Raw genomic sequence first — 26,379 nt, 5'->3', positions numbered from 1 at the left:
GTATTCTTCTGTGACACATAATTACAATTCTGTTCCAACAGTGTTGGAGCAGATAATTGTACATTAAGAAGAATACTTATATATAGTAAAAATATTGAGTCTTTTGCTTTCACATATTATTCTTTGAGGCAGCTATATCAATGTTTTGTTAATGTTTCTTGAGGTCAGCAGAAGAGTCCTGTGAATGCATAACAGTACATCTGAAATGGCATGTAAACTCCATGTGTAAAACTGGAAATGACAAAACATCGTGTTCTTGAGGACTCTAAGTATTAAGGCATCCATGAAAGTTATTTTGAAAGTTTCTACTTTAATCCATCTGCCTCAAAGGATTCTAACTTTTGCATTTCACTTTCTATAGAATTGCAAGCATGCACGAATTTCATTGGGTAGATAAAATGTTCCTTTTTGGAATTTATCTTTCAGCATTCACTGGAAGTCGACATACTTCTGCAACACAGCTCAATATTGTTAAGACTGAAGCGTCATATTCTATAAGTGGTATAATTCCTTTTCCATAAGTTTTCACAAGATCTGTTGTTTAGAGCATACAGTCTATAGCATTTTTTATTTCTCACTTTGTATTCTGGCTATGTAAAGTTATCCCCTAGGGTATAACTATTAGTACTATTGTACTCGGCTAGCTCCAGAACTCCCATAGAAATGAATGGAGTAGCTGTGCACATGCCCAACTGGCTGCTCCATTCATTTTGGGTGGCTCCACAGAGTGCGAGTTGCCTGTTCTCGTGATCTGAAGGGGTGGGTACAACCCCTTCAGATCACGAGAACAGGCAACTCGCACTCTGTGGAGCCACCCAAAATGAATGGAGCAGCCAGTTGGGCATGTGCACAGCTACTCCATTCATTTCTATGGGAGTTCTGGAGCTAGCCGAGTACAATAGTACTAATAGTTAGGACCCCCCACCGATCACAAGGACAGGGACCCCTCTAATAGTTCAATACATAAGCAATCTCAAGAGTTAGAGAACATTCCTCTTTCTTTCTCATGTTGTCTTACCATATAATCTCCAGTTGGTTTTGAGATAAATATCTTACTGAGGACGTGCCTATTCATACAACAGAATTAAAAGATCTCACAGCAATAAAAAAAAGGAAATGGGGGATGGAGAGGGTAAAAATGGATTTAAAAAAGAGGAGGTTGAGTTAGCTTGGAAATACTTAATCAGTAAATTGTTTCTAGAATGTTCTAGCGATAACACAAGGATCCTAACTTTTTTCCTATATTCAGTGGCACCCATGTGCGCACATGCACTATGAAATTGTACAGTGATTTATTGTAGTGTTGGTCGATCACCAAAGTGCTCGGGTGCTCGAGTAGAACACCTCGGGATGCTCAGGTGCTCTACCCAGCACCCAAGCACAATGGAAGTCATAGGGAGAACCCGAGCATTAAACCAGGCACCCCCTGCTCTGAAGAGGGGAGGGTGTCTGGTTAACAGGAAAAGGTCAGAAATTGATGGAAACACCACTGAAATGGTTTGGGATCGGGAACAGCATGGGGAGGATGTCTGGAGGCATCTTGGACTCCTAGGTCGCTGCTAGGAACGATGTTGTCCGAGTAGTACGCCAATTTTTCAGACTGACCATAACACGCACAAAACCAAAGATAAAATATATTTTAGAGGAAAAATTGTTAGGAAACATTCTTTCCTGTATATTTACTTGTATATAAAGTGCAAGTGCTGCCAAAAATTACAAGGAAGAGGCACTCCGATACAACCTGTATATCACATAAAGGAGGGCCTCATTCACATTGTGGTAAAATTGTTTAGGTAGTGGGACTCCTACACTCATAAAGCCTATGCACTAAGTAAAAGGGCTGCCAAAAATTACAATGAACCGGCACTACAATACACCCTTTATTACACATAAAGGAGGGCATCATATACACACCCTTGAAAAATTATGATTGATGGCCTGCTGGTGACCCTCCAAAACATTAGGAGCAAGGGCCTGCTGATCTGACCATCTAAAACATTAGGGACAAGGGCCTGCTGCTGAGCTGACCCTCTAAAACATTAGGGGCGAGTGCCTGCTGCTGATCTGACCATCTAAAACATTAGGGGCGAGTGCCTGCTGCTGATGTGACCATCTTAAACATTAGGGGTGAGGGTCTGCTGCTGATCTGACCCTCTAAAACATTAGGGGCGAGGGACTGCTGCTGAGCTGACCCTCTAAAACATTAGGGGCTAGGGCCTGCTGCTGATCTGACCATCTAAAACATTAGGGGCGAGTGCCTGCTGCTAATCTGACCCTCAAAAACATTAGGGGCGAGTGCCTGCTGCTGATCTGACCATCTAAAATATTAGGGGCGAGTGCCTGCTGCTTATCTGACTATCTAAAACATTAGGGGTGAGGGTCTGCTGCTGAGCTGACCATCTAAAACATTAGGGGTAAGGGTCTGCTGCTGAGCTGACCCTCTAAAACATTAGGGGAGAGTGCCTGCTGCTGATCTGACCCTCAAAAACATTAGGGGGAGGGCCTGCTGCTGATCTGACCGTCTAAAACATTAGGGGCGAGGGTCTGCTGGTGACCCTCTAAAACATTAAGAACAATGGCCTGCTGGTGACCCTCTAAAACATTATGGGCAAGGGCCTGCTGGTGACCCTCAAAAACATTATGGGCGAGGGCCTGCTGGTGTCCCTATAAAACATTATGGGTGAGGGTCTGCTGGTGACCCTCAAAAAATTATGGTTGAGGGCCTGCTGGTGACACTCAAAAACATTATGGGCGAGGGCCTGATGGTGACCCTCTAAAACATTATGTTTGAGGGCCTGCTGGTGACCCTCAAAAACATTATGGGAGAGAGCCTGCTGGTGACCCTCTAAAACATTTTGGTTGAGGGCCTGCTGGTGACCCTTAAAATCATTAGGGGCAAGGGCCTGCTGCTTATCTGACCATCTAAAACATTAGAGGTGAGGGTCTGCTGCTGAGCTGACCATCTAAAACATTAGGGGTGAGGGTCTGCTGCTGAGCTGACCGTCTAAAACATTAGGGCAGAGTGCCTTCTGCTGATCTGACCCTCTAAAACATTATGGGCAAGGGGCTGCTGGTGACCCTCAAAAACATTATGGGCGAGGGCCTGCTGGTGACCCTCTAAAACATTATGGGTGAGGGTCTGCTGGTGACCCTCAAAAACATTATGGTTGAGGGCCTGCTGGTGACCCTCAAAAACATTATGGACGAGGGCCTGATGGTGACCATCTAAAACATTACGGTTGAGGGCCTGCTGGTGACCCTCAAAAACATTATGGGAGAGAGCCGGCTGGTGACCCTCTAAAACATTTTGGTTGAGGGCCTGCTGGTGACCCTCAAAATCATTATGGGTGAGGGCCTGCTGCTGAGCTGACCCTCTAAAGTTTTAGGAGCAAGGGCAGCCTAATAAGCATGTTGATATTATGGAGGGGGAGGAGGAGGAGAAAAGGGAGATTGAACCATATACCCTTTTTAGTGGTGGAAAGGGGCATGGGAATGCAGTGTATTCAATACACCATAAAAGCCACATTTAGAGTGCCTTTATTTTCAGCCGCTTTCCTCTGGTGGAGTAGAGAAGTCAAGGGCAATCCAGGCCTTTTTCATTTATATAAGAGTCAACCGGTCAGCATTTTTAGTTCACAGGCAGATGCGCTTATCAGTTATTATGCCCCCAGCAGCACTAAATACATGCTCTGACAAAATGCTGGCGGGGGGGCAGGCCAGCACCTCCAAGGCGTAGAGCGCCAGTTCGTGCCACGTGTCCAGCTTGGATACCCAATAGTTGTAAGGCACAGAGAGATCACTGAGGACACTGACACGGTCTGCTACGTACTCCTTCACCATCTTCCAAAACCTTTCCTCCTTGTGACACTAGGCCACGCATCAGGGTGAGGGTGCTAGCGGGGTGTCATGAAACTGTCCCAGGCTTTGGAGAGTGTTGCTCTGCCTCTGTTGGAACTGCTGTGTGTTCCCCTTGTCTCCCCTCCTCAGTTGGCCAAGGAACTATGTACTCTGCAGCCTACGTTGTCAGATGGAAATTTTTGGAGCAATTTTTCCACAAGGACCTTCTGGTATTGCACCATTTTGCTAGTCCTCTCCACCACAAGAATGAGAGATCAGAAGTTCTCTTTGTAGGGGGGGTCGAGAAGGGTGAATAACCAGTAATCGGTGTTGGCCAAAATGCGTACAACGCGAGGGTCACAGGAAAGGCAGCCTAACATAAAGTCAGCCATGTGTGCCAGAGTCCCAACAGACAAGACTTTGCTGTCCTCATCAGGAGCATGACTCTCTATCTCCTCATCTTCTTCCTCCTCTTTTACCCATCCATGCTGAACAGATGGAATAAAACTTCCATGGGTACTACCCTCTGTAGCAAAGGCAACCACCTCCTGCTCCTCCTCCTCATCATCCAATTTGCGATGAGAAGACGAACTGAGGGTGGTCTGGCTATCACCCTGTGTACTGTTTTCCCCCATTTCCACCTCTTCCACATGCAAAGCGTCCACCTTAATTGTGAGCAGCGAGCGTTTGAGTTGACACAGAAGTGGGATGGTTACGCTGATAATAGCGTTATCGCCGCTCACCATCTGTGTTGACTCCTCAAAGTTGTGTAAAACCTCACAGAGGTCAGACATGAATGCCCACTCGTCGCTCGTGAAGAGCGGAAGCTGACTGGAAAGGCGACGACCATGTTGCAGCTGGTACTCCACTACTGCCCTCTGCTGCTCACAAGGCCTGGCCAACATGTGGAACGTGGAGTTCCAGCGCGTGCTCATGTCGCACAACAGTGGGTGAGCTGGCAATTGCAAGCTGAAGCTGTCGGAAACTTGCGGAAAAGGGGCACACACGCGGCGCACCTTCACTAATAGCTCAGGCAAATTGGGGTAGGTTTTGAGAAACTGCTGAACCACTAGGTTGAATACGTGGGCTAAGCATGGTATGTGTGTGAGCTTGCCGAGCTCCAAAGCCGCCACCAAGTTACGGCCATTATCAGACACAACCATGCCTGGTTCTAGGTTGAGTGGCGAGAGACACAACTTAGTCTGTGGGTGGATGGCTGGGTATTTGCGCTTTCATTCAAAGGCCTGGGCTATAGACATCTGTACGCTGCGTTGGGACACAGAAGTGGATGTGCTAGCTGATGGTGCTTGCGGAAGTCCAGGTGCATGGAGGGAGGCATCCGGGCCTGTGTCTTGGACAGGGGATTGGCCAGCACATAACACAGGGGAAGAGGAGGCAGTGGTGTGACCCGCAGACACTGATTGTGGACCCAGGCGTTCGGCCCACCTATTAGGGTGCTTTGATGCCATGTGGCGGATCATGCTGGTGGTGGTGAGGTTGCTAGTGTTCACGCCCCTGCTCATTTTGGTATGGCACAGGTTGCGTCATCTTCTTCTGACTCTGGATGCTCCAGAGTTTTGGATTCAGGGCACAAAATCTGCTCATGTCCCTCTTCAAGTGGGCTTGGCGAGATGCCCAAATTAAGGAATGGCGATGAAAACAGCTCCTCAGAATATCTGAGTGTGGGATCACTTGTTTGCCAAGACTCTCCATTTTGGGTAGAAGGAGTATCAGGGTGAGGATTCTGTTGACCAGACTCTTGGCTACTGAGACTGGACTTTGTGGAAAACAGGGTGGTGCTTAACGGACTGGAAGCATTATCTGCTGCAATCCAACCGACCACCTGGTCGCACTGTTCTAACTTCGAGAGTGGTGTCCTGCGCCGCCCTGCAAACTGGAACATGAAGCTAGGTATCGTGGATGAGTGTGTTTCTTGTGCTCTGGCAGCAGGCACAGTTTCACCGCTCCCAGGGCCACGGCCTCTGTGTGCACCATATGCAGCACGGCCACTTCCCCGTCCCTTACTGCTCGCCTTGAACATATTAAATGGTCTATATGCTTGCAAGTATGTCACACGTACAGTAGCGCCGGTTTCTGTAAGTGTATGCGCAAATAAAGTACACAGAATGTCAGATATTTTTCGGATGTGCCCATGTTAAACAGGAGGTATAACGCAAGTAATGTCACTGTCACCACGACTAATAAAAAATGACACTGAACGAATGTCACTGATATTTAGGATGCGCACACGTTATACAGGAGGTATAGCGCAAGTAATGTCGCTGTCACTACCACCTAAAAAAAATTACACTGAATTAATGTCACTGATATTTAGGTTGCACAAACGTTATACAGAAGGTATAGCGCAAGTAATGTCGCTGTCACCACCGCCTAATAAAAAATTACACTGAACGAATGTCACTGATATTTAGGATGCGCACACGTTATACAGGAGGTATAGCGCAAGTAATGTCGCTGTCACTACCACCTAAAAAAAATTACACTGAATTAATGTCACTGATATTTAGGTTGCACAAACGCTATACAGAAGGTATAGCACAAGTAATGTCGCTGTCACTACCACCTAAAAAAAAATAACACTGAATGAATGTCACTGATATTTAGGATGGGCAAACATTATACAGGATATGTAGCGCAGGTAATGTCTCTGCCACCAGCAGCAAAAAAATTTGACTGACTGTCACTGATATTTCAGATACGCAAACGTTACACAGGAGATGTAGCGCAGGTAAAGTAACTGTCCGCAGCAGACACCGTCTACGGAAAAAGTACACTGGATGTCACAGATATTTTAAGGCTGTGCACACGTTACACAGGAGATGTAGCGCAGATAATGCGGCCAAACAATTGCAAGCTATTTAGCGTAGGTTGCGCTAAAAATATATATTGCTGCCACACGCAACAATAGTCCTTAAAAGGACTTTTTGGTCTATAACAAGTATAAAAGCTAAAACATTCCTATTTCACTCCCTACACTATCTCTCCCTTCTGCTCTCCAGCTCTCCCTGACTAAGACTGAGCCGAACACATCTCATTGGATGCTATATAGCACCCGATGATGCATTCCAGCCTGCCAATCACTGTAATGCCAGTAGCCAACATGGCTATGGCATTACAGTGAATGGCAGTACTTATCTGCACGTTTATTGGCTGCGGGGAGGAGACTCGAGCACACTGGGTATTCGGCTCAAGTAAAATTAGTGTTCGGCCGAGCATGCTCGCCCAACACTAATTTATTGTTTCCGGGGCCCAAACAAAGTTATTGCTAGGGGCCCTAATCAAAGACATTCACACAATATGGTGCTCCTTTAATGTCTCCAAAATGAGTACTCACCTAGCCCTCACTACCATGAAGAATAGTGCAGATCTGCTCCTGTTTGATGGCTAGGCACAGCAGGTGCGATGACAATACATGGTTGCGTCTGCAAGTGTAAAAATACTGGTCGCAGGGTGAATGGTGCAGCAGGGATTCAACTGAGATTGCGAATGCCGTTGAAAGTAGTGGCACTGCCAGGGTGCCCAGTGCAGATGCACCATTCTCCCTATGATTAAAGCCACTCTGCAGCAGAAGGCCCTCTGATTTCTGGTGCCCACACAATTGCACGGTGGTGAAGACCGCCACTGAATATATATTTCAAAAACTCCAATTTACTGTATAAACATATGTACTGCAAACCTGATCCTATTTTATTCTGCAAATGATCAAATGATTGTCATTTAGGACTGTAGCTACAGGGGGTACCGGAGCAGCAGTTGCCCCCAGGCCTTTGTGCACACTACAAGACATGCATAGTACATGATAAGTGGGGGCTCTAGTACAGATTTTATATTGGGCCCTGCAAGGGCTCTGCAATTGTAGAAGTCTTTGTTGGTCTCCAGTAAATATTGTATTGAAGGTTTAATGTACTTGAACAGTACTGTAATTATATGGACACTTCTCAGAGCTGCTGTCCTTTTTGAGAAATCAGAGATGTAAATTTAAGATTGATTGTGACTTTCATTTCTTGCATTATTTCCTTATATTTGATTTTTTTCAATGTGAAGAATTATTTATATATATATGTTATTTTTTTAAGAATTTCTATGTATGCAAACATGATTTTAATCGCATTTTGTCAGTGTACATATCTAACATATGTTTTTTGCGGATCAGGAGACTGCCACATGACTTTTCTTCCACAGGATGATTTATATCATGGTTCCGAGTCACCTTTGCTCTTTTATAACTCATAAATTAATTCCATCTTTAATCCAACCGCCTGGAAGTTGAATGTGGATTGTACTCTTTCTTCCAGTTCCAAATGAAACTGCATCATTTCACCCAAAACCTTTCCCTAGTACTGAAGCACCAAACGGTGAAGCTGGTAAAATCATTACCTCTTTTAATGGGCAATAGATTTAATTTCTCTATTACAATTCTTTTCTCCTCTAACAGCCTCCATTTTTCTTTCTTTTAATTTGACCTCAGACAGCACAGAGCCAGATTCTGAAATAAAAACAACTGAAGCACCACATACGTATGAACCAGAAACATATACTTTAGGTAATCATTCAAGGAAATAGTGGACCCTCTTTCATAGATCCAAGGTCTTTTTATGTCTTTGAAAAGGAAATAATTGACAATTCCACATGTTAGTGCCTTTGTATAGATAAAAGTAGCTGAGTAGCGTTTACTTTTACTTTTCCAATAAAACATCTTTCTTTACATCCTAAAATTATGGGTTTACCTACAGTCTAAAATAATATAAATAACCCTTAATATATCAATTATCATGATGATGGGGTAATACAACCTTTGGAGGTAGGGGATTTTTTAAAGGGAACCTGTCACCATAAAATGCTATGAAATCTGAGGGTACAGAGCCGGGGAAGCTGAGCAGATTAATATATAGTTTTTTGGGAAAAGAGTCAATGAAACTTGGAATTTTTTCATTTAAACTTTTACTCTTTTTATGTTTAAGAGCCATGATGATTGCTGCACCTAAATCATCGTTTCTGAGCAACAGAAACAACGATTCCCTATGGGGATCAGCAATCTCCAGTCCCCATATGAAGGAGATTATTGCTGCCTGTAAAGGCAGATCTTACCTCCTCTAACAACTAGGTAATTATCAGGAACAAATGTTTAATTCCCAATAATTGCCTGCTCTGTTAGTCCATGTAAAGAGTTCTTTACACAGAATGCTATCAATCACTGATAAGATGTCCGCCATGTACAACTGAGCTCAGAAAGAGCAGAGATTTAAATGTATAAATTACAAGTTTTACTGAATGTTTTCCAACAAAATTAAACATAAATCTGCTCAGCTCCTCCTGCTCCATAACATGCTACCTGCAGATTGCACTGCATTTCATGGTGACATGTTTCCTTTAATTTTTGCTACGCCTTAGAATTGCTCCTCTTTGGTAACTAAACCCTGATATAATCTAGTCACCATAATGTAGGTAAAAGTGGAACTTGCAGATTTGTCCCACATACAGTAGCTTGTGATAAAGCATAACTAGCGAGTTTCGTATTTTAGCTCACTAGTGAATAGTACCAACCTCCTAATTCCTCACTGAAATAATTTCCGGATTCAGTTGTTACTTTGAACTTTGCAGTATCTTGCCCTAGTTAAACACAAGGTGGTCTTTATTGCAGCTTCCCATGATAAAACAGTTGTTCAGAAGTTTTCGTCAACTTCCAAGCCAAAGATCACAACTGGTAAAATCAATTTTTTTATAAAGTGCATGCAATCATCCAGTACTGATACATATCAGAACAAAAAGTACAGCCAGCAATATGCTGACAGGTTGACAATATGCCTAATGAGCTGCTGTTGATATCTTATGCTGGCGCCTGGCTCTATCATCTGCTGTTATCATAAATATGATTCATGCATTCATTTTTTTTCTCCTATTTATCACATGCTTTGACTACCTAAATGTGTATTATGTGAGAAGGTCACCAGGGTTGAAAACAGTAGAACATGAAGTATGTGTTTGTCTTAACCGCATTATTACAAGTTCCTCTGGCTTTCCTAGTCCAATTGCCAAAGGGAGCAGAGAGCTCTTAATATTAAAGGGGTTATCCAGGATTTTGGTATTGGTGGGTCATCAATCGGACATCGCCGGGGGTCTGACTCCTTCGATCAGCTGTATGAAGAGGTCGCTGCACTCCATGTGCGCTTAGACCTCTCCCTAGGTCATGTAATGTCACAATAATTGGTCATATGGCGTAGATGCAGCTCACTCCCATTCAAGTGAAAAAAGCTGAGCTGCAATACCGAGCACAGCCGCTATCCGATGAACGCATTGTGGTTGGTAAGATATGAGAAAACCGCAGTGTTCACTAAGGCTCCAGTGAGCAATGTGGCTTCCTCAAACAGCTGATCGACAGGGGTGTTGGGAGTCCAGCCTCCACCAATCTCAAATTGATGACATATCCCAAGGATAGGCCATAATTATAAAAATCCCAAAGAACCCCTTTAAATATTTTATATGCAGAGTACAGGTGAGAGGAGTGCAAAGCAAGACGTCAGTAATGTGTGGCTTCTACAAATGGCCTATAATGTATCTACTGGCTTGCTTCAAAGAATGTAAGGAAGAATTCAGAAGGTAGATATTGGTAGATGCCAGTCTCTGCCAGCCAATCATATGTGTGAGTGAATACATTTTTTTGCACATAGAAACATGCCATAGAAACAATCAGATTTTGTTTTCTAACTTTAGTACGTAAGACAACATCCAGACCTTTAACAACTAATGCTCCCACAACATCACAATGGACAGAGTCAACACAGGGTAATATCTATTCATTTGGTATGCAGCATATACCGTAATTATTTTCTGCTTTGAAATGCATTGCTTAAAGTGAGACTCTCACCGTCTTTCTTTATGTAATTAGTAGACATGGCTGTGCAAATAATGCATGCCGCTACATGTGCATGAGTTAAAGATATCTTATTGTGGAAGTCTGCATCATATGACTGTATACCACGTGTCAATGCTGCAGGGGAAAATTATGTCAATTATTTGCATACCCTTATACTAACTTAAAGGGGTTGTGGGCAAGCATTCTGCCGGGCCTGCAAAGGGAAGATGACTTACCCGCTCCTTCTCCTGCAGTCCTGTGATGCTCCACTGGGCTTCATTGATGTCAACTTTCAGTTTGACATCACCGCAGCCAATCACAGGCCGACCATCTGTGACCATTTGTCATGATGCAAGGTGAGCCGGAAACCGCTGCAGTCTGTGATTAGCTTTGGCAATGTCAAACCAGATGTTGACATCAATGGAGCCCAGCAGAGCATTATAGGCCTGCAGGAGAAGGAGTGGGGAGCTGCCGCTGGTAGAGCAGGTTAGTCATCTTCCCTTTGTAGAAAGGGGGGGCTTGCCAAAACACCTGTTTTCTAAAGGAGACTGTACTCTAAAGGCACATTTACAGGAAGAATTTTCCCATGTACAGTCGTGGCCAAAAGTTTTGAGAATTACATAAATATTGGAAATTGGAAAAGTTGCTGCATAAGGTTTTATAATAGCAATTTGCATATACTCCAGAATGTTATGAAGAGTGATCAGATGAATTTCATAGTCCTTCTTTGCCATGAAAATTAACTTAATCCCAAAAAAAACTTTCCACTGCATTTCATTGCTGTCATTAAAGGACCTGCTGAGATCATTTCAGTAATCGTCTTGTTAACTCAGGTGAGAATGTTGACGAGCACAAGGCTGGAGATCATTATGTCAGGCTGATTGGGTTAAAATGGCAGACTTGACATGTTAAAAGGAGGGTGATGCTTGAAATCATTGTTCTTCCATTGTTAACCATGGTGACCTGCAAAGAAACGCAGGCACCCATCATTGCGTTGCATAAAAATGGCTTCACAGGCAAGGATATTGTGGCTACTAAGATTGCACCTCAATCAACAATTTATGGGATCATCAAGAACTTCAAGGAAAGAGGTTCAATTCTTGTTAAGAAGGCTTCAGGGCGTCCAAGAAAGTCCAGCAAGCGACCGGGATCGTCTCCTAAAGAGGATTCAGCTGTGGGATCGGAGTGCCACCAGTGCAGAGCTTGTTCAGGAATGGCAGCAGGCAGGTGTGAGCGCATCTGCACGCACAGTGAGGCGAAGACTTTTGGAAGATGGCCTGGTGTCAAGAAGGGCAGCAAAGAAGCCACTTCTCTCCAAAAAAAAAACATCAGGGACAGATTGATCTTCTGCAGAAAGTATGGTGAATGGACTGCTGAGGACTGGGGCAAAGTCATATTCTCCAATGAAGCCTCTTTCCGATTGTTTGGGGCATCTGGAAAAAGGCTTGTCCGGAGAAGAAAAGGTGAGCGCTACCATCAGTCCTGTGTCATGCCAACAGTAAAGCATCCTGAGACCATTCATGTGTGGGGTTGCTTCTCATCCAAGAGAGTGGGCTCATTCACAATTTTGCCCAAAAACACAGCCATGAATAAAGAATGGTACCAAAACACCCTCCAACAGCAACTTCTTCCAACAATCCAACAACAGTTTGGTGAAGAACAATGCATTTTCCAGCACGATGGAGCACCGTGCCATAAGGCAAAAGTGATAACTAAGTGGCTCGGGGACCAAAACGTTGACATTTTGGGTCCATGGCCTGGAAACTCCCCAGATCTTAATCCTATTGAGAACTTGTGGTCAATCCTCAAGAGGCGGGTGGACAAACAAAAACCCACTAATTCTGACAAACTCCAAGAAGTGATTATGAAAGAATGGGTTGCTATCAGTCAGGAATTGGCCCAGAAGTTGATTGAGAGCATGCCTAGTCGAATTGCAGAGGTCCTGAAAAAGAAGGGCCAACACTGCAAATACTGACTCTTTGCATAAATGTCATGTAATTGTCGATAAAAGCCTTTGAAACGTATGAAGTGCGTGTAATTATATTTCACGACATCACAGAAACAACTGAAACAAAGATCTAAAAGCAGTTTAGCAGCAAACTTTGTGAAAACTAATATTTCTCAAAACTTTTGGCCACGACTGTACTCTTGCTCACAATAATCTGCCCGTTTAAAGGTGCTGCAGAGCATCTGATGAATAATCTTTCATGCAGACACCTCAATCATCATTCCCAGGCAGCAGATTGCTGTTTACACAGCACAATCTGCTGCCCGGCAACGATGATTGAGGTGTCTGCATGAAAGTCCAGTTCACCCAATGAACTAGTGTTTTGCTCGTTCATCGGATGCTTTGCAGCACCTTTAAACAGGCAGATTATCGTGAGCAAGAGTACATGGGAAACGCTGAGGGAGATTTCTCAAAACTGGAGTAAAGAAAAACCAGCTTAGTTGTCCATAGTAACCAATCAGATTCCACCTTTCATTTTTCAGAGCCCCTTGGAAAATGAAAGGTGGAATCTGATTGGTTGCCACGTTCTACTTTACACCAGTTTTTATTTTATTTCCCCCAATAAATTTGTATGAGGAAGAACGATAGCAGTAGCCATCACTATTCCTCATACAGTGGAGGTGATTGTTACATATAAATGCAGCACTTCATCTCCTGTGATGAGGAGGCAATTGTCAGGAAGGAACGCTTCCTTACCAATAATTGTCTACTAGTCGCCGCAGTGTAAATGCACCTTAATAGTGTCTGACAGCCTGTCCTAAAGTCATAATGTTCTGATTGGCTATAGGCTAATCCTGGCAATCTTGCATTGAGACCCGTGACTAACTGCCCCCCTAGCCAGGATCGCATATCAGATAGTGTCAATTGATGGCAGCCAACGACAAGGCTTCTGATCAAATGCAGTTTATTTCAGTAGAAAATATGATCCTGGCTAGGGGGGCAGTTAGTCACGGGTGTCTTGAGCTTTATCCTGTGACTGTGAAGTGAGTACTTTAACTTTCAGAATTACCAACCTCCTCTTAGGAGATTATTCTGTATTATCATCATTATCTGGTATAAGGGGGTATTACTTACCACACCTATCTCCTCCATACTCTTGGGAGTGGCGCCTACTATAGTGTTCTCTTTCTTTGAATCACGTCCGGTTGGATCCACTCAGTTGGTTTGGAACCACCAGACTAGTTTCATCCATTACTGGTATTTGTCTATTGGGATTGAAAAATATTTTTTCACTTCCCTATAACACTTGTGCTGCCTTCCCTAAATAGTTACTGAACCTCACGTAGACGGTGGTGCTATTTTATTTTTCTTTATCTACACCAGCATCTTCTCCATCCCTCTGGCGCCTTTTCTCCAGGGCTAATAACCCTGGTAGAATCACTCAACCTCTTTTTTCTCTTCTCCTATTGCAATCTTGCATTGACACATCTAATGTCAAAAATGTTCCAGATATACAGAAACTTTTCTTTTAGCCTACTCACCATTCCCTTGTAACTTGTGAGTGTAGAAAGACAAATTCTCTATACAGTCTTAGAAAGGATGCCAGTCGTCATCTTCTAACCACAATCAACTCTTAATACCGGAGACATTTGGGCCTTGATGATCAGACATGTTTAGCAGTAAGACACCTGTTGATAACTGTGATGATGACTGTAAATTATTATTCCACATTCTGTGAGCGTTTCATTGCAACAAATGGTCTCTTTGGTTTCCCAACTTTTAATGGAGTAGATGATGGAAAGCTACAGGAAGTGATACATGCACCTTTTATTTTACAGTATATATGTTATATAGTTTAGGATATTTACCAGTAGAAGTCTTTATCCATCTAATACAGCCATCATAATTGTGATAACATAACTAATACTATATTCCGTTCAGTGTTAAAGGACATAAATCCCACCATGTTTATTGAAGAAACAACCATCGCCTTGGGTAAATAATCCTCTGCCATAGCATTTTCCTCCTTGAATTTCAACCATGTTGCATGTTCTTTTCTAGGCTGATATACTTCCTGATGAAAGAGGCTTGCATATCTTTTCTTTTCACAGATTTTGCAGATTGTTTTCTTGCTTATGCCAGGTTCTTGAATAATATGCTTTACGTTTGGATCAATGCTGCTTATCTCATTGGACGTAGGAATAACATATATAGTCTCAGTGAAGTCAAGCTCTTCTTTTTTATTTCCAGTTCCAACAGAAACCCCAAAACGTATTACTAAAAAGACCCAAACATCACAAAGTCCATCCTTACCAGTTGGTAATAATAATTTATGTTTTTCTTTAAAAACCTTCCACTAATGTTTTCTTTTCAGTAGATTGTTACATATATCATACAAACCAGTAGTGTCTATCTAATGAAGGAAAGTATTGTAGTGCTAATACTGTAACACTGTTTTATTCCATTCAGATCCTAAAACATCACATATTCTTCAAAATGGCGATTTAGGAGTTGACATTTTTGCACATACCAAGATTTCTCTCTGTAAACATATACAGTACATATATATATATATATATATATATATATATATATATACAGTACAGACCAAAAGTTTGGACACACCTTCTCATTCAAAGAGTTTTCTTTATTTTCATGACTATGAAGGCATCAAAACTATGAATTAACACATGTGGAATTATATACATAACAAACAAGTGTGAAACAACTGAAAATATGTCATATTCTAGGTTCTTCAAAGTAGCCACCTTTTGCTTTGATTACTGCTTTGCACACTCTTGGCATTCTCTTGATGAGCTTCAAGAGGTAGTCCCCTGAAATGGTCTTCCAACAGTATTGAAGGAGTTCCCAGAGATGCTTAGCACTTGTTGGCCCTTTTGCCTTCACTCTGCGGTCCAGCTCACCCCAAACCATCTCGATTGGGTTCAGGTCCGGTGAATGTGGAGGCCAGGTCATCTGGCGCAGCACCCCATCACTCTCCTTCATGGTCAAATAGCCCTTACTTTCAAAGTTTTCCCAATTTTTCGGCTGACTGACTGACCTTCATTTCTTAAAGTAATGATGGCCACTCGTTTTTCTTTACTTAGCTGTTTTTTTCTAGCCATAATACAAATTCTAACAGTCTATTCAGTAGGACTATCAGCTGTGTATCCACCTGACTTCTCCTCAACGCAACTGATGGTCCCAACCCCATTTATAAGGCAAGAAATCCCACTTATTAAACCTGACAGGGCACACCTGTGAAGTGAAAGCCATTTCAGGGGACTACCTCTTGAAGCTCATCAAGAGAATGCCAAGAGTGTGCAAATCAGTAATCAAAGCAAAAGGTGGCTACTTTGAAGAACCTAGAATATGACATATTTTCAGTTGTTTCACACTTGTTTGTTATGTATATAATTCCACATGTGTTAATTCATAGTTTTGATGCCTTCAGTGTGACTCTACAATTTTCATAGTCATGAAAATAAAGAAAACTCTTTGAGTGAGAAGGTGTGTCCAAACTTTTGGTCTGTACTGTATATATATATATATATATATTATTTTTTTATTTTGCTGAAGGTTTTATTGTTTTGGTTTTCATTTCAAGGATTTTTTGTGGCTTTAATTTCTATTTCAAGGTTTCTGTGCTTTTTTGCCTTCAGACAACTATATTTATTGACAGCTCAACATCTAAAAATGTTTCTATTCTGGCTTCAGTGAGCATCAAATATCAAACTCAAAAAAGATTAGCCTTGTTGCTCATCACATCAATTAATTTTCTCAGTACACTTTATTTTTGTATATGACATCCAGCTTTTTCAGTGGGTGATAAGTATTTTCTGATCGTCTTGTCGCTTGGGCTTACCATGTACAGTTTGGTTTAAAAGGCAGACCTCTGTGTTGCATCTGATGTACTGATGATGTAGCTAACCAAATAACTGGGAAATGAACAAAGCAATGCAAAAAATATAGACCATTTCTATATAAGCAAATACTGTAATAGAAGATGGAAAGGATTTACTGCAGTATGTCCACAATGAACCTTTCAGCTGGGATATTTAAATATCAAAGTAGTGGCTAATGGAAGTATGCATGAGAAAATTGTGATCTTGTATCTAAAGTAATTCTAGCATTATCACATAAGTTGGTTTTACATTGGCATACATTTAAATTGTTAAACTATTCAAGAATATTTTGGATAATCCAATCAAAAACATCACAATAATTATTGTATCCATTGACCAACAGAGCTTTCATTAGAGTCAAATGTCAGTGATTTCACACAGATACTTAATTACTTCCAAATGTCGCTTTTCTAAACTTATTTTGCGTTCTGTCTCTTGGGTCAGTTTCACATGACAGTATTTTGCATCAGTTATTTAAACCCAAAACTATGTGTGATTCCAAAATACAGAAGAGGTGCAAATGTTTCTCTTGTGCATTTTCTCTGTGTAGGTTCCAGTCTCGGTTTCTCATTCACATACTAATACAAAATACTGACTAATATAAATAAGTTTTCAAGAGCTTTCACATGTCCTCTACTGAAAAGTGAAAAGTATTTGTAGCAAACCAAAGCTATCATAGGCTCACATTAAGGATCAGCAAACTGGTTCGAAATTCAGTCCAAACTTCTCAAAAAGTCCAGATTCAGTCAAACCAAAAATTTTTGTGATTAGTTTTGGGCAGCCTACAATAAGCGTCACGTATATCAATGTCATGTAAATAATAGAAATAGTACCCACCCAGAGGTGCCCCCTAAGGCCTTGCAACTAGAAATGTTGTTTTCATCTGCCTTTCTCTGATCAAGGGCTTTTGTCCTGAAAGAACTAGTGGCAGATGTGAGGCTGGCTTAGCTATTTTTCTAGTATGCTACATTTATTGCTCCTGCTGGCTCACTTCAATGGGATGGCTCCTTCCTATTTACCTGACTATGAATCATAAGTATAGCAACACCTTCAGCAACTTTATTTTACCATTTTGGATCAACTCGACAAAGACACCTCCAAAGTAACTTTCATCTGAAAGTAAGACAAGATAATTACACCATCCTACAAAGTTAACACCTATCTCAACAAAACATGCAAGCTAGTTCTCTTTATAGAAGGACAAGAGAACCACATACTCGGTCTACCAAGCGCATCACCTGGACTACAATACCGCACACACATAATCGGCTACTTGGCATAGTAGGGTTATCGCCTGGTCTACAATACTGCGCATGCATACTTGGTATACCATGGGCTCTCCATAATGAAAAAGAGTACCCCTTATAAAACGCATATATATCTTTACACACATTTCTGTGTTAGGCTCTTTCTCTCTCTCGTTGGTTTGGGACAAATTGATTCATGTCCGAGCCGAATAAAAAAAGAAAAGAACTTCATACAAAGCAAATCTTGTCTGGTTCGCTCATCTCTAGCTCACATACATTGGAATGTATCCATAATATGACACCCATAGTATTCTATGGGTCCATACTGTACAACTGTTTGTCTCAAGTTTTACATGGCAACCCTTGGAAGTTTAAGTAAGGATTTAATCCCTAAGAAAAAGAATGGTAACGTGCTTCATTACATTGATATTTTCTCTTAGAAGTGTGGGGACTGCATGTGCTGCAGTTCATAGTCCATGTACATGAGCCGTAAACATGATATCAATTTGCTATAACTGATTCTATTCTCTTTTTTTGTTTATTTGTTTTTGCAATTGAAATTTGCAGAAGAACACTGGTGCCAAAATCACAAAAACAAGCATTCTGCAATTTAAAATAAAACTTAAAATAAATCTTTATCTTTTTAGAGCCATATAAAACAGAACAAGATAGTTCCCCTAAATTCAACAGAACTACAGAAAGTCCAACAACATCCACTGGTAAATTCAAATTAACTCTTCCATTTAGAAAAAAAAATACTTCCAACATCTCCCTGTACTTATATGTTGTATTCTACACAGTGGTAAAACCAGTGCACTCCAAAAGGATGCCCATTAACCTCATTGCTCTCCAAATATTTGCGGATCCAACAGTTCCAAGTGGTAACGTTGCCTGCTTTACGTTAGCATGGCATGTTTATTATATTACTGAAAAACACACCTACAGTGCTTTGAAATTTTCACGTAGCTCTCGTTCTTTTCTTTTTTAATTTTTTTTGCCTTTTTCTTGCAACTCTCTAATTTCTGTAGATGTACAGATAGAGTACAGTTTGTTGCAGGAAATGTTACCATGGCCCATTATGGTATTTGATACGACTTTCTTAAACTGAAGCATGTTTGATGGGACACTATGAATGTTATTCAAAGAATACCCTAAACTCAACAAACTCTGCTCCACCTGTAAATCTATCGCTTAAATATGTAAACGGCTGGCTCCCAATGCTATAGGTCTGTATACTACTGCATACAATGCTTTTTCTAAGGATAATATTTTAAAAAGCCTGCCTATTCCAGTGCTTTATTATAGTCATAATTCATTGTTTTCTCCTAGTAACTAATCACATATTGTATTTTTATTGCTAATATTGTTTTACAGAGAAAAATGTGTAACGTCTGTTCTTTTATTTGCATTCCAGAGACACAAACCTCCCCACCTCCCATTCCTAAAACAACTCGGTCAAATAAAAAGTTACACTCAAAGCCTGGTAATTTCAAAATTATTTCATTCGGTTTTTTATAAAAAAAATTCCCGATATTGCTATGGGACTGGCAGAAACAACTGTACTTGACCCTCTCTGTCTGTCCCATAAAATAGAGCAGCAGCGCACATGCCCGACCACTGCTCCATATAACATTGATTGTGCATGTAGGAGCGATACCACCATTCTAGTGATTGTGGGGGTCTCAGTAGTGAAGACCACAGTGTTCAGACATTTATCGCCTCTCCTGTAGTTATGGTATAAATGTCATTTGTGGGAAACCCAGTTTAATATCCTGATCTCTGATCCAATATTTCTTGTAGAGGACTTAATATCATCCCTATTTCCACATCCAAGTATATTTTATGTAGCCATGGACGTAACTATAGCCATAGCACTTGCTATGGGGGCCAATCAGGTGCAAGAATGTTGTTGTTGTTGTGAGAAGTAACAATATGGTGGCTTTTGCTATAATGTGTGTTTTCTGATATATTGTGCTATTATACATACCTTTAAATAATGGTACTTATGCTGCTGTTTTCATTTTATTACACCAGACGGTGGTATCCCCTTTTTATTTTGCTATGGGGCTCTATGAATTATAATTAAGTTCCTGTGTGTAGACATCTAGCTCACTCTCTCCAACATTTTTGGTTGGTGGCATAGCATTATTATTATAATTGATGATATATTGCCAAAGGAACTCTGACCAGTATTTCCTGCAGGATGAAAACCCCTTGATTGCTCTTGAAAAGTCAAGTTTAATTATTGTATGGTTGAGGTAGATCCGTGTTTGATGTGTTTTGGAGGAGTTTAACTAATCATCTGTATGTTTTTTCTCAGTTATTAAATGGAAAGCCCTACAAAGATTCTCATGAAATGTACAATGTTTCCAGAGTTCTATGTTGTTTCTTTAATTTTTTGTTGTTGAAAGTTTCTTATTAGCCAAAAATGTACATGCTGGTGCCATATTAACATTTTACTATAACGAGCATTTGTTTTATTCTTCATCACAGCTCCAAAATCAACACAGAGAGTACCTATAAATGTTATTAGTCTTCAGATCTTTGAAGAACCAGATGTACCTTTGGGTAAAGAGCCTTTCATGTTTATTGACTGCAATATCTGCAAAGAGCACATCAAAAATGTCATTTCTTATGATGCCGAGTACCCACTCATTTAAAGGTTAAACTTGAAAAAAGAGAAATGTCTGATTGTAGATCCCCTTTTAAAAGGAAGCATCAGTAAATCTGATAGCTTACGTGGACTTCTATAAGCATCTCTATGAAGTTTTACAATGTTAAAGTACAATCTTAGTTCTTTCAGCCTCAGCTTTTGTATCCTTCCTTACCTTTCCTTTTTTTTAAAACAGAACTTTTGCATTAGTCCCAGTGACCAACAGAGCAATACAGAAAGTTGGTCATCTCACACCACTCATCTCGGGATATCTCGAGCCATGAGGGATGACAAGGGAGGATACACTTCTATATATTAATTTGTTTGTATCTAAAATATAAACCTTCCTACTCCTTCGTTAATATATTATATCTTGACAGGCCAAATTGATATATTCCTAACCAAAAACTACTGGCTAACAGCAATACAATGATGAATGTTAAAGGGTTGTTTCATAACCCCCCTCTAGAAGCCAGAACGAAGAGTTGCTCTCAGCAGAGTGAAGAGCTACTGACAAAAAGCAACTCTTACTGTGGCAGACACAGCTCACCCATGTATTACATGGTCAACCATGGATGTTCACCTTGTGACACTAGCAGCTTTGATTTCAGCTGAGCTCCAATAGCTAGGAAAACTTGACCCTTGGCAATCAGCTGTTCGCTGGCCTAGCTCTTTTTTACAAAATGAGATACTAATTATCGTGTATTTCTTACATCTGAGAGCTAGAAAAGTAAGGGGAGCACACGGAAATATTATAGCTACACCTGGTATACAGTATAGTGTCTAGTATACATTGGATTGCTTATATCGAACGGCTACCACTACTAATCTGTTGTATTTTTCAGTTCCTAACACACAAAGACCTTATCAGTCCACAGCAACACAAAAGCCTGAAAGTCCTCCTCATTCAGAGCCTGGTAAATATTTTAACTACAGCAGTTGTGCTGTCCATATTTGCTACTACTTCATCTTATGAACTAGGAATGTTTTAGGCAACTCTCATGATAGAAAACCATCAGATTTTAAAGATAGAATCAGCACTGTTCACATTGAGGTTATGAGTTCATTTTTTTTAGGAGACATTATGTACAGTATATGATAGATCTAGACTGATCTGCTTTGTAAAGGAACCCATTCACTCAACATTTACATTTTTATTTAAAAGATATCTACCAGAACAGTACATACTCTATTTACTTTGTATACTGGATGATACCCACTAAACATAAATCTCTAGCATATTAGATGCTAAAGTCAAGTGCCTACCAATCGTGCTAGATCTTCAGCTAATTTTTCCTAGTCCATCATCTTCAAAGTAATTGCTCCCATAAATTTTGATTTTCTTACCTTTCTGTGAATAATCTGTGTGCCGTTCTGTAGTTTAGTTTATATTGTTCCATTGCACAAATGTGTTTGGAATACCTGCTCACTAACCTACTAACATATGCTGAAATAACATAGATATGACATTAGTTGACAAAATTCAGATAAGTTAAAGGGGTTTTCCAAGTGTTTTTTTTTACTGATGTCCTATACTCTCTCTGCATTCAACCGCATTGCCGTCCGGCCCCAATAACTATAATAGGGACCGGCTGAGATCTGGCCACAATCCAGTAAATATGCCGCAGTGGTTTTCATTCAGCTGATTCTCTGCATATTTGCCGGGTTGCTGACAGATCTCCGCCGGTCTTCATTATAGTTAATGGGGCCGACGGGAATCAGGTAGCATCAGGCAATGCCAGATCCAGACATCTCCGATTGGCTGCTTCCTGCCGGAACAGCCTGCCAAAGATGTCTAGCGCTAGTGTGAAACTAGCTGTAGGCTTAGCACATCACCGTTTAGCTTTCCGTTCTTCTGATCTGTTAGAAGAGCAGAACATTTTTAAAAAGACGGATCCCTTATTTTGAGCATCAGTTATGCTCAGTTACTATCAGTTGTCACTAAAAATAAATAAATAAAATAGGTGATCCGTCTTTTTTTGAGCATCAGTTATGACCAGTTTGCATCTGTTTGTGTCAGTTCCGTCAGTGATTAATTTTTAACAGGAGAAAAAGTACTGATCTCTGACGGAAGCGACACAAACTGATGCAAACTGATCATAACTGATGTTAAAAAAAAGACGGATCACTAACTTTTTGTGCAAACTGATCATAACTGATGCTCAAAATACATGATCCATTTTTTTTTTTTTTATATTCTTCTGACATATCAGAAGAAAGGAAAGTACAGTGATGTCAACTCGCCCTTACTATGTGCAGTGAAATATCATGGCTAGATAGATCAATAACAAAAAAAGCCATTGTGAGAAGCCATTAAGTTTGATGTTGCTGATGTTAGCACAGATCATGAACACATATGAATATTTATGTTCTGTAACATAGAAGATTAACCAATCTTTTGACCTGGGGCTTGGTCCTTTTGAATGAACGATTGAATTATAGTACTGGCCATCTCTGAATACATGAAAAAACATAATGTTACAGTACTTTACACTTCTATGTTTTAAAAGTGAACTTTTTAGGTGCACAATTTACATAACTCTGGAACTCTGGACATAGTTTTCATAACTGCATCTAACTTAAGCATATCGTGTAATAACACTTCATCATTAGTATACTCCATGTCTGTGTTTATTCTCTGTGATCACGGCTAATATAATGAAATCAGAACACTGATTTTTTTAGCAGTAAAAAAAAAGAGATCTCACTGGGTTTTTTTACAGTTCCAACGCAAAAGGTTTCAACACCAATAACCAAAAAACCCAAACCAACTCCTCGGACTCGCGCAAAACCTGGTAATACATTTGCATGTGTTTTATTTCTTTTGGAATCTCATAAAGTTTTCATTTTGCAGTCATTTTTGAGAGTGTGAAGAAATGTCTGCATTTGAATAAAAAAAATTAAGAAATGCATATTATAAACTAATGCAGCCTCATGAAGCTGTAAAAACAGGGTATTTACTAAGGTGCGCTGTAGAACATGTTCTAATATTAATCGGTAGTACATATAAAATTGTGTACAGTGATCCTATACTTTTGCCACTGCATTGAAATGGGAAAAAAAATCCTGATCAAATACAAAAGGTTAAATTGTAATTTTTTTTTGTGTGGTGCCTGTAAATGGAATGATTTAAAAATGTATTAGTGTACTTGGCTTATTCTTTTAATTTTAGAAGAACAGAAAACTGCTTCTAGCAAAACCATGTATACCAATGGCATGTTTCCATATTGCAGATTTGTTGCAGAAATATCAGCAACTGCAGATACAACTGAGTGGGGTTTCCAAAAACCCATTGATACGCTGCAGGAACAACTCAATTCACTTATGCAACAAATCTGCCTTGTGTGAACGTACCCTAAGAGCACTGTGTATTTGTCAGAGGCTTTGTAACCTTGGAATTACATAGATATATGTTTAGAAACTGAAATTATTTCTTAATAGCTTCTACAGGAGCACCCATGGATACTACTAAACCTAAACGTCCACATGTGATTGTTGCAACTACGTTGGGTAATAGAAGACACATCCTCTTGTGAATGGCTTATTTCTCTTGTAATATATTTAGATACCTCCATTATACTTAGTTGACATGCTGCGTGGTCATACTTAAAACGTGCAAGCTGTTTTCCATCCATTCTTTGGTTATGATTTGCATTGCTCTATTCACCAATATCTTTCTTCCATCATCATCCTGCTTTTGTGCTGAGGGCGCAGCATGCCTCCTTTTTCTACAACCATCCTGGAAAAAATTAAATCCACATTTTTACTTTTTACCATTAAACTTTTCTATTTTAGTAGCAATATTCCATCATCATCATCATCAGAGAAATCCTACTGCAATGAACTGCATGGCCATGTAAAGGACTCATCACAGCCTCCCTAACTTAAATCTATCCTTCATTAATTGGAAATTGTCTTTCTATTTTCAGCTCCATACCGACTGCAACATAGCTCTACCAGGCCCAAAACTTCTCTAAGACCACGGACTAGACTTCCTGGTAATTTCTGACACGTCTCTATTGTGGGACCATAACATATGTTTTTCCTCTGTTTGCTATTTTATGGCTTTTATGTAACTTTCTGTTTATTCATATTGACATTATTTGTATTCCTTTCCAACCGACACTTAGACAGCTTATTTTTCAGCATTCCCTCCATGTCTCAAGCTCTCCTTTTGGAAATTGGATGTGTGAAAAGTGCTGCAAATATTTCCAGTCAGTTTTCCAGTCCAAGTCTATGTGTTTTTACTGTTTATTTCCTAGCCTGCCCACAGGCAGTTAATGCACATAAGTAAATTGCCGCCAAAAGTTAAAAATAACCCCTACTGTATGTGAAATTTACTATGATACCCATTTAGTGTTTTCATGGGAACATGTAATAGGAAAACTTCCCCCACTCTAATCACTATTAACAAAACGTTTGTCTTTAGGAAAGAAACCTTCTGTACAACATTGAGAAATTTAATAGATTTTAAAAAGAGGCTTTTGTAATAAGGTTAAACCTGTTGTTGCTGCGAATTGCATAGTATTACAGAAACGGCAAAATTCTGTAATGTACAGTAAATTCATTTATCTGCTCAATTTTCTGCTATAAGGTACAGAACAACAACAATAACATTATTATTATTATTATTATTATTATTATCAATTAATAAAAATCTAAAAGATTTATTTTTTAGTTTTATGAGATACACACAGGGTAAGAAATGAGAATATCAAGAGATTTATATCAGCCTGGTCAGTAAACTAAAAAGTGTCATAAACTTTACAGCTGTATACACTCACCTAAAGAATTATTAGGAACACCTGTTCTATTTCTCATTAATGCAATTATCTAGTCAACCAATCACATGGCAGTTGCTTCAATGCATTTAGGGGGGTGGTCCTGGTCAAGATAATCTCCTGAACGCCAAACTGAATGTCAGAATGGGAAAGAAAGGTGATTTAAGCAATTTTGAGCGTGGCATGGTTGTTGGTGCCAGACGGGCCGGTCTGAGTATTTCACAATCTGCTCAGTTACTGGGATTTTCACGCACAACCATTTATAGGGTTTACAAAAAATGGTGTGAAAAGGGAAAAACATCCAGTATGCGGCAGTCCTGTGGGCAAAAATGCCTTGTGGATGCTAGAGGTCAGAGAAGAATGGGCCGACTGAATCAAGCTGATAGAAGAACAACGTTGACTGAAATAACCACTCGTTACAACCGAGGTATGCAGCAAAGCATTTGTGAAGCCACAACACGCACAACCTTGAGGCGGATGGGCTACAACAGCAGAAGACCCCACCGGGTACCACTCATCTCCACTACAAATAGGAAAAAGAGGCTACAATTTGCACGAGCTCACCAAAATTGGACTGTTGAAGACTGGAAAAATGTTGCCTGGTCTGATGAGTCTCGATTTCTGTTGAGACATTCAAATGGTAGAGTCCGAATTTGGCGTAAACAGAATGAGAACATGTATCCATCCTCTGATGGCTACTTCCAGCAGGATAATGCACCATGTCACAAAGCTCGAATCATTTCAAATTGGTTTTTTGAACATGACAATGAGTTCACTGTACTAAAATAACCCCTACAGTCACCAGATCTCAACCCAATAGAGCACCTTTGGGATGTGGTGGAACGGGAGCTTCGTGCCCTGGATGTGCATCCCTCAAATCTCCATCAACTTCAAGATGCTATCCTATCAATATGGGCCAACATTTCTAAAGAATGCTATGAGCACCTTGTTGAATCAATGCCACGTAGAATTAAGGCAGTTCTGAAGGCAAAAGGGGGTCCAACACCGTATTAGTATGGTGTTCCTAATAATTCTTTAGGTGAGTGTATTTTCATGCACCAATAAAATTGAAAACATTATTTTCAGCAAATGCACCATATAAGGGGGTTCAGTAGGAAATTCCTAACTTTTTCA

At 40.4% G+C, this 26,379-nt stretch overlaps 1 protein-coding gene across 22 annotated transcripts in view; it reads left to right on the top strand.

Moving 5' to 3' along the window:
- The window catches only part of LOC120995626 (ABI family member 3 binding protein), a 409,717-nt gene that overhangs the window by 291,551 nt on the left and 91,787 nt on the right, over positions 1–26,379 (top strand). For 14 of the 22 annotated variants that reach the window (XM_040424962.1, XM_040424958.1, XM_040424957.1 and 11 more), the window contains 15 exons: positions 427–501; positions 8,154–8,222; positions 8,327–8,401; positions 9,500–9,562; positions 10,570–10,641; positions 14,601–14,654; positions 14,910–14,978; positions 18,459–18,530; positions 18,612–18,692; positions 19,226–19,294; positions 20,305–20,379; positions 21,310–21,381; positions 23,188–23,259; positions 23,906–23,974; positions 24,394–24,462. In XM_040424962.1, the coding sequence (XP_040280896.1) occupies positions 427–501; positions 8,154–8,222; positions 8,327–8,401; positions 9,500–9,562; positions 10,570–10,641; positions 14,601–14,654; positions 14,910–14,978; positions 18,459–18,530; positions 18,612–18,692; positions 19,226–19,294; positions 20,305–20,379; positions 21,310–21,381; positions 23,188–23,259; positions 23,906–23,974; positions 24,394–24,462 (1,056 nt within the window). The remainder of the gene's footprint in view (positions 1–426; positions 502–8,153; positions 8,223–8,326; positions 8,402–9,499; positions 9,563–10,569; positions 10,642–14,600; positions 14,655–14,909; positions 14,979–18,458; positions 18,531–18,611; positions 18,693–19,225; positions 19,295–20,304; positions 20,380–21,309; positions 21,382–23,187; positions 23,260–23,905; positions 23,975–24,393; positions 24,463–26,379) is intronic. The other 8 variants (XM_040424963.1, XM_040424960.1, XM_040424955.1 and 5 more) reach the window with 5 other exon arrangements.

The sequence above is a fragment of the Bufo bufo genome, chromosome 3 (assembly GCF_905171765.1).
Source record: "Bufo bufo chromosome 3, aBufBuf1.1, whole genome shotgun sequence".
Classification (NCBI taxonomy): Eukaryota; Metazoa; Chordata; class Amphibia; order Anura; family Bufonidae; genus Bufo; species Bufo bufo.
The sequence above is the reverse complement of the archived record's forward strand: the minus strand, read 5'-3'. Positions and strand labels throughout refer to the sequence as shown.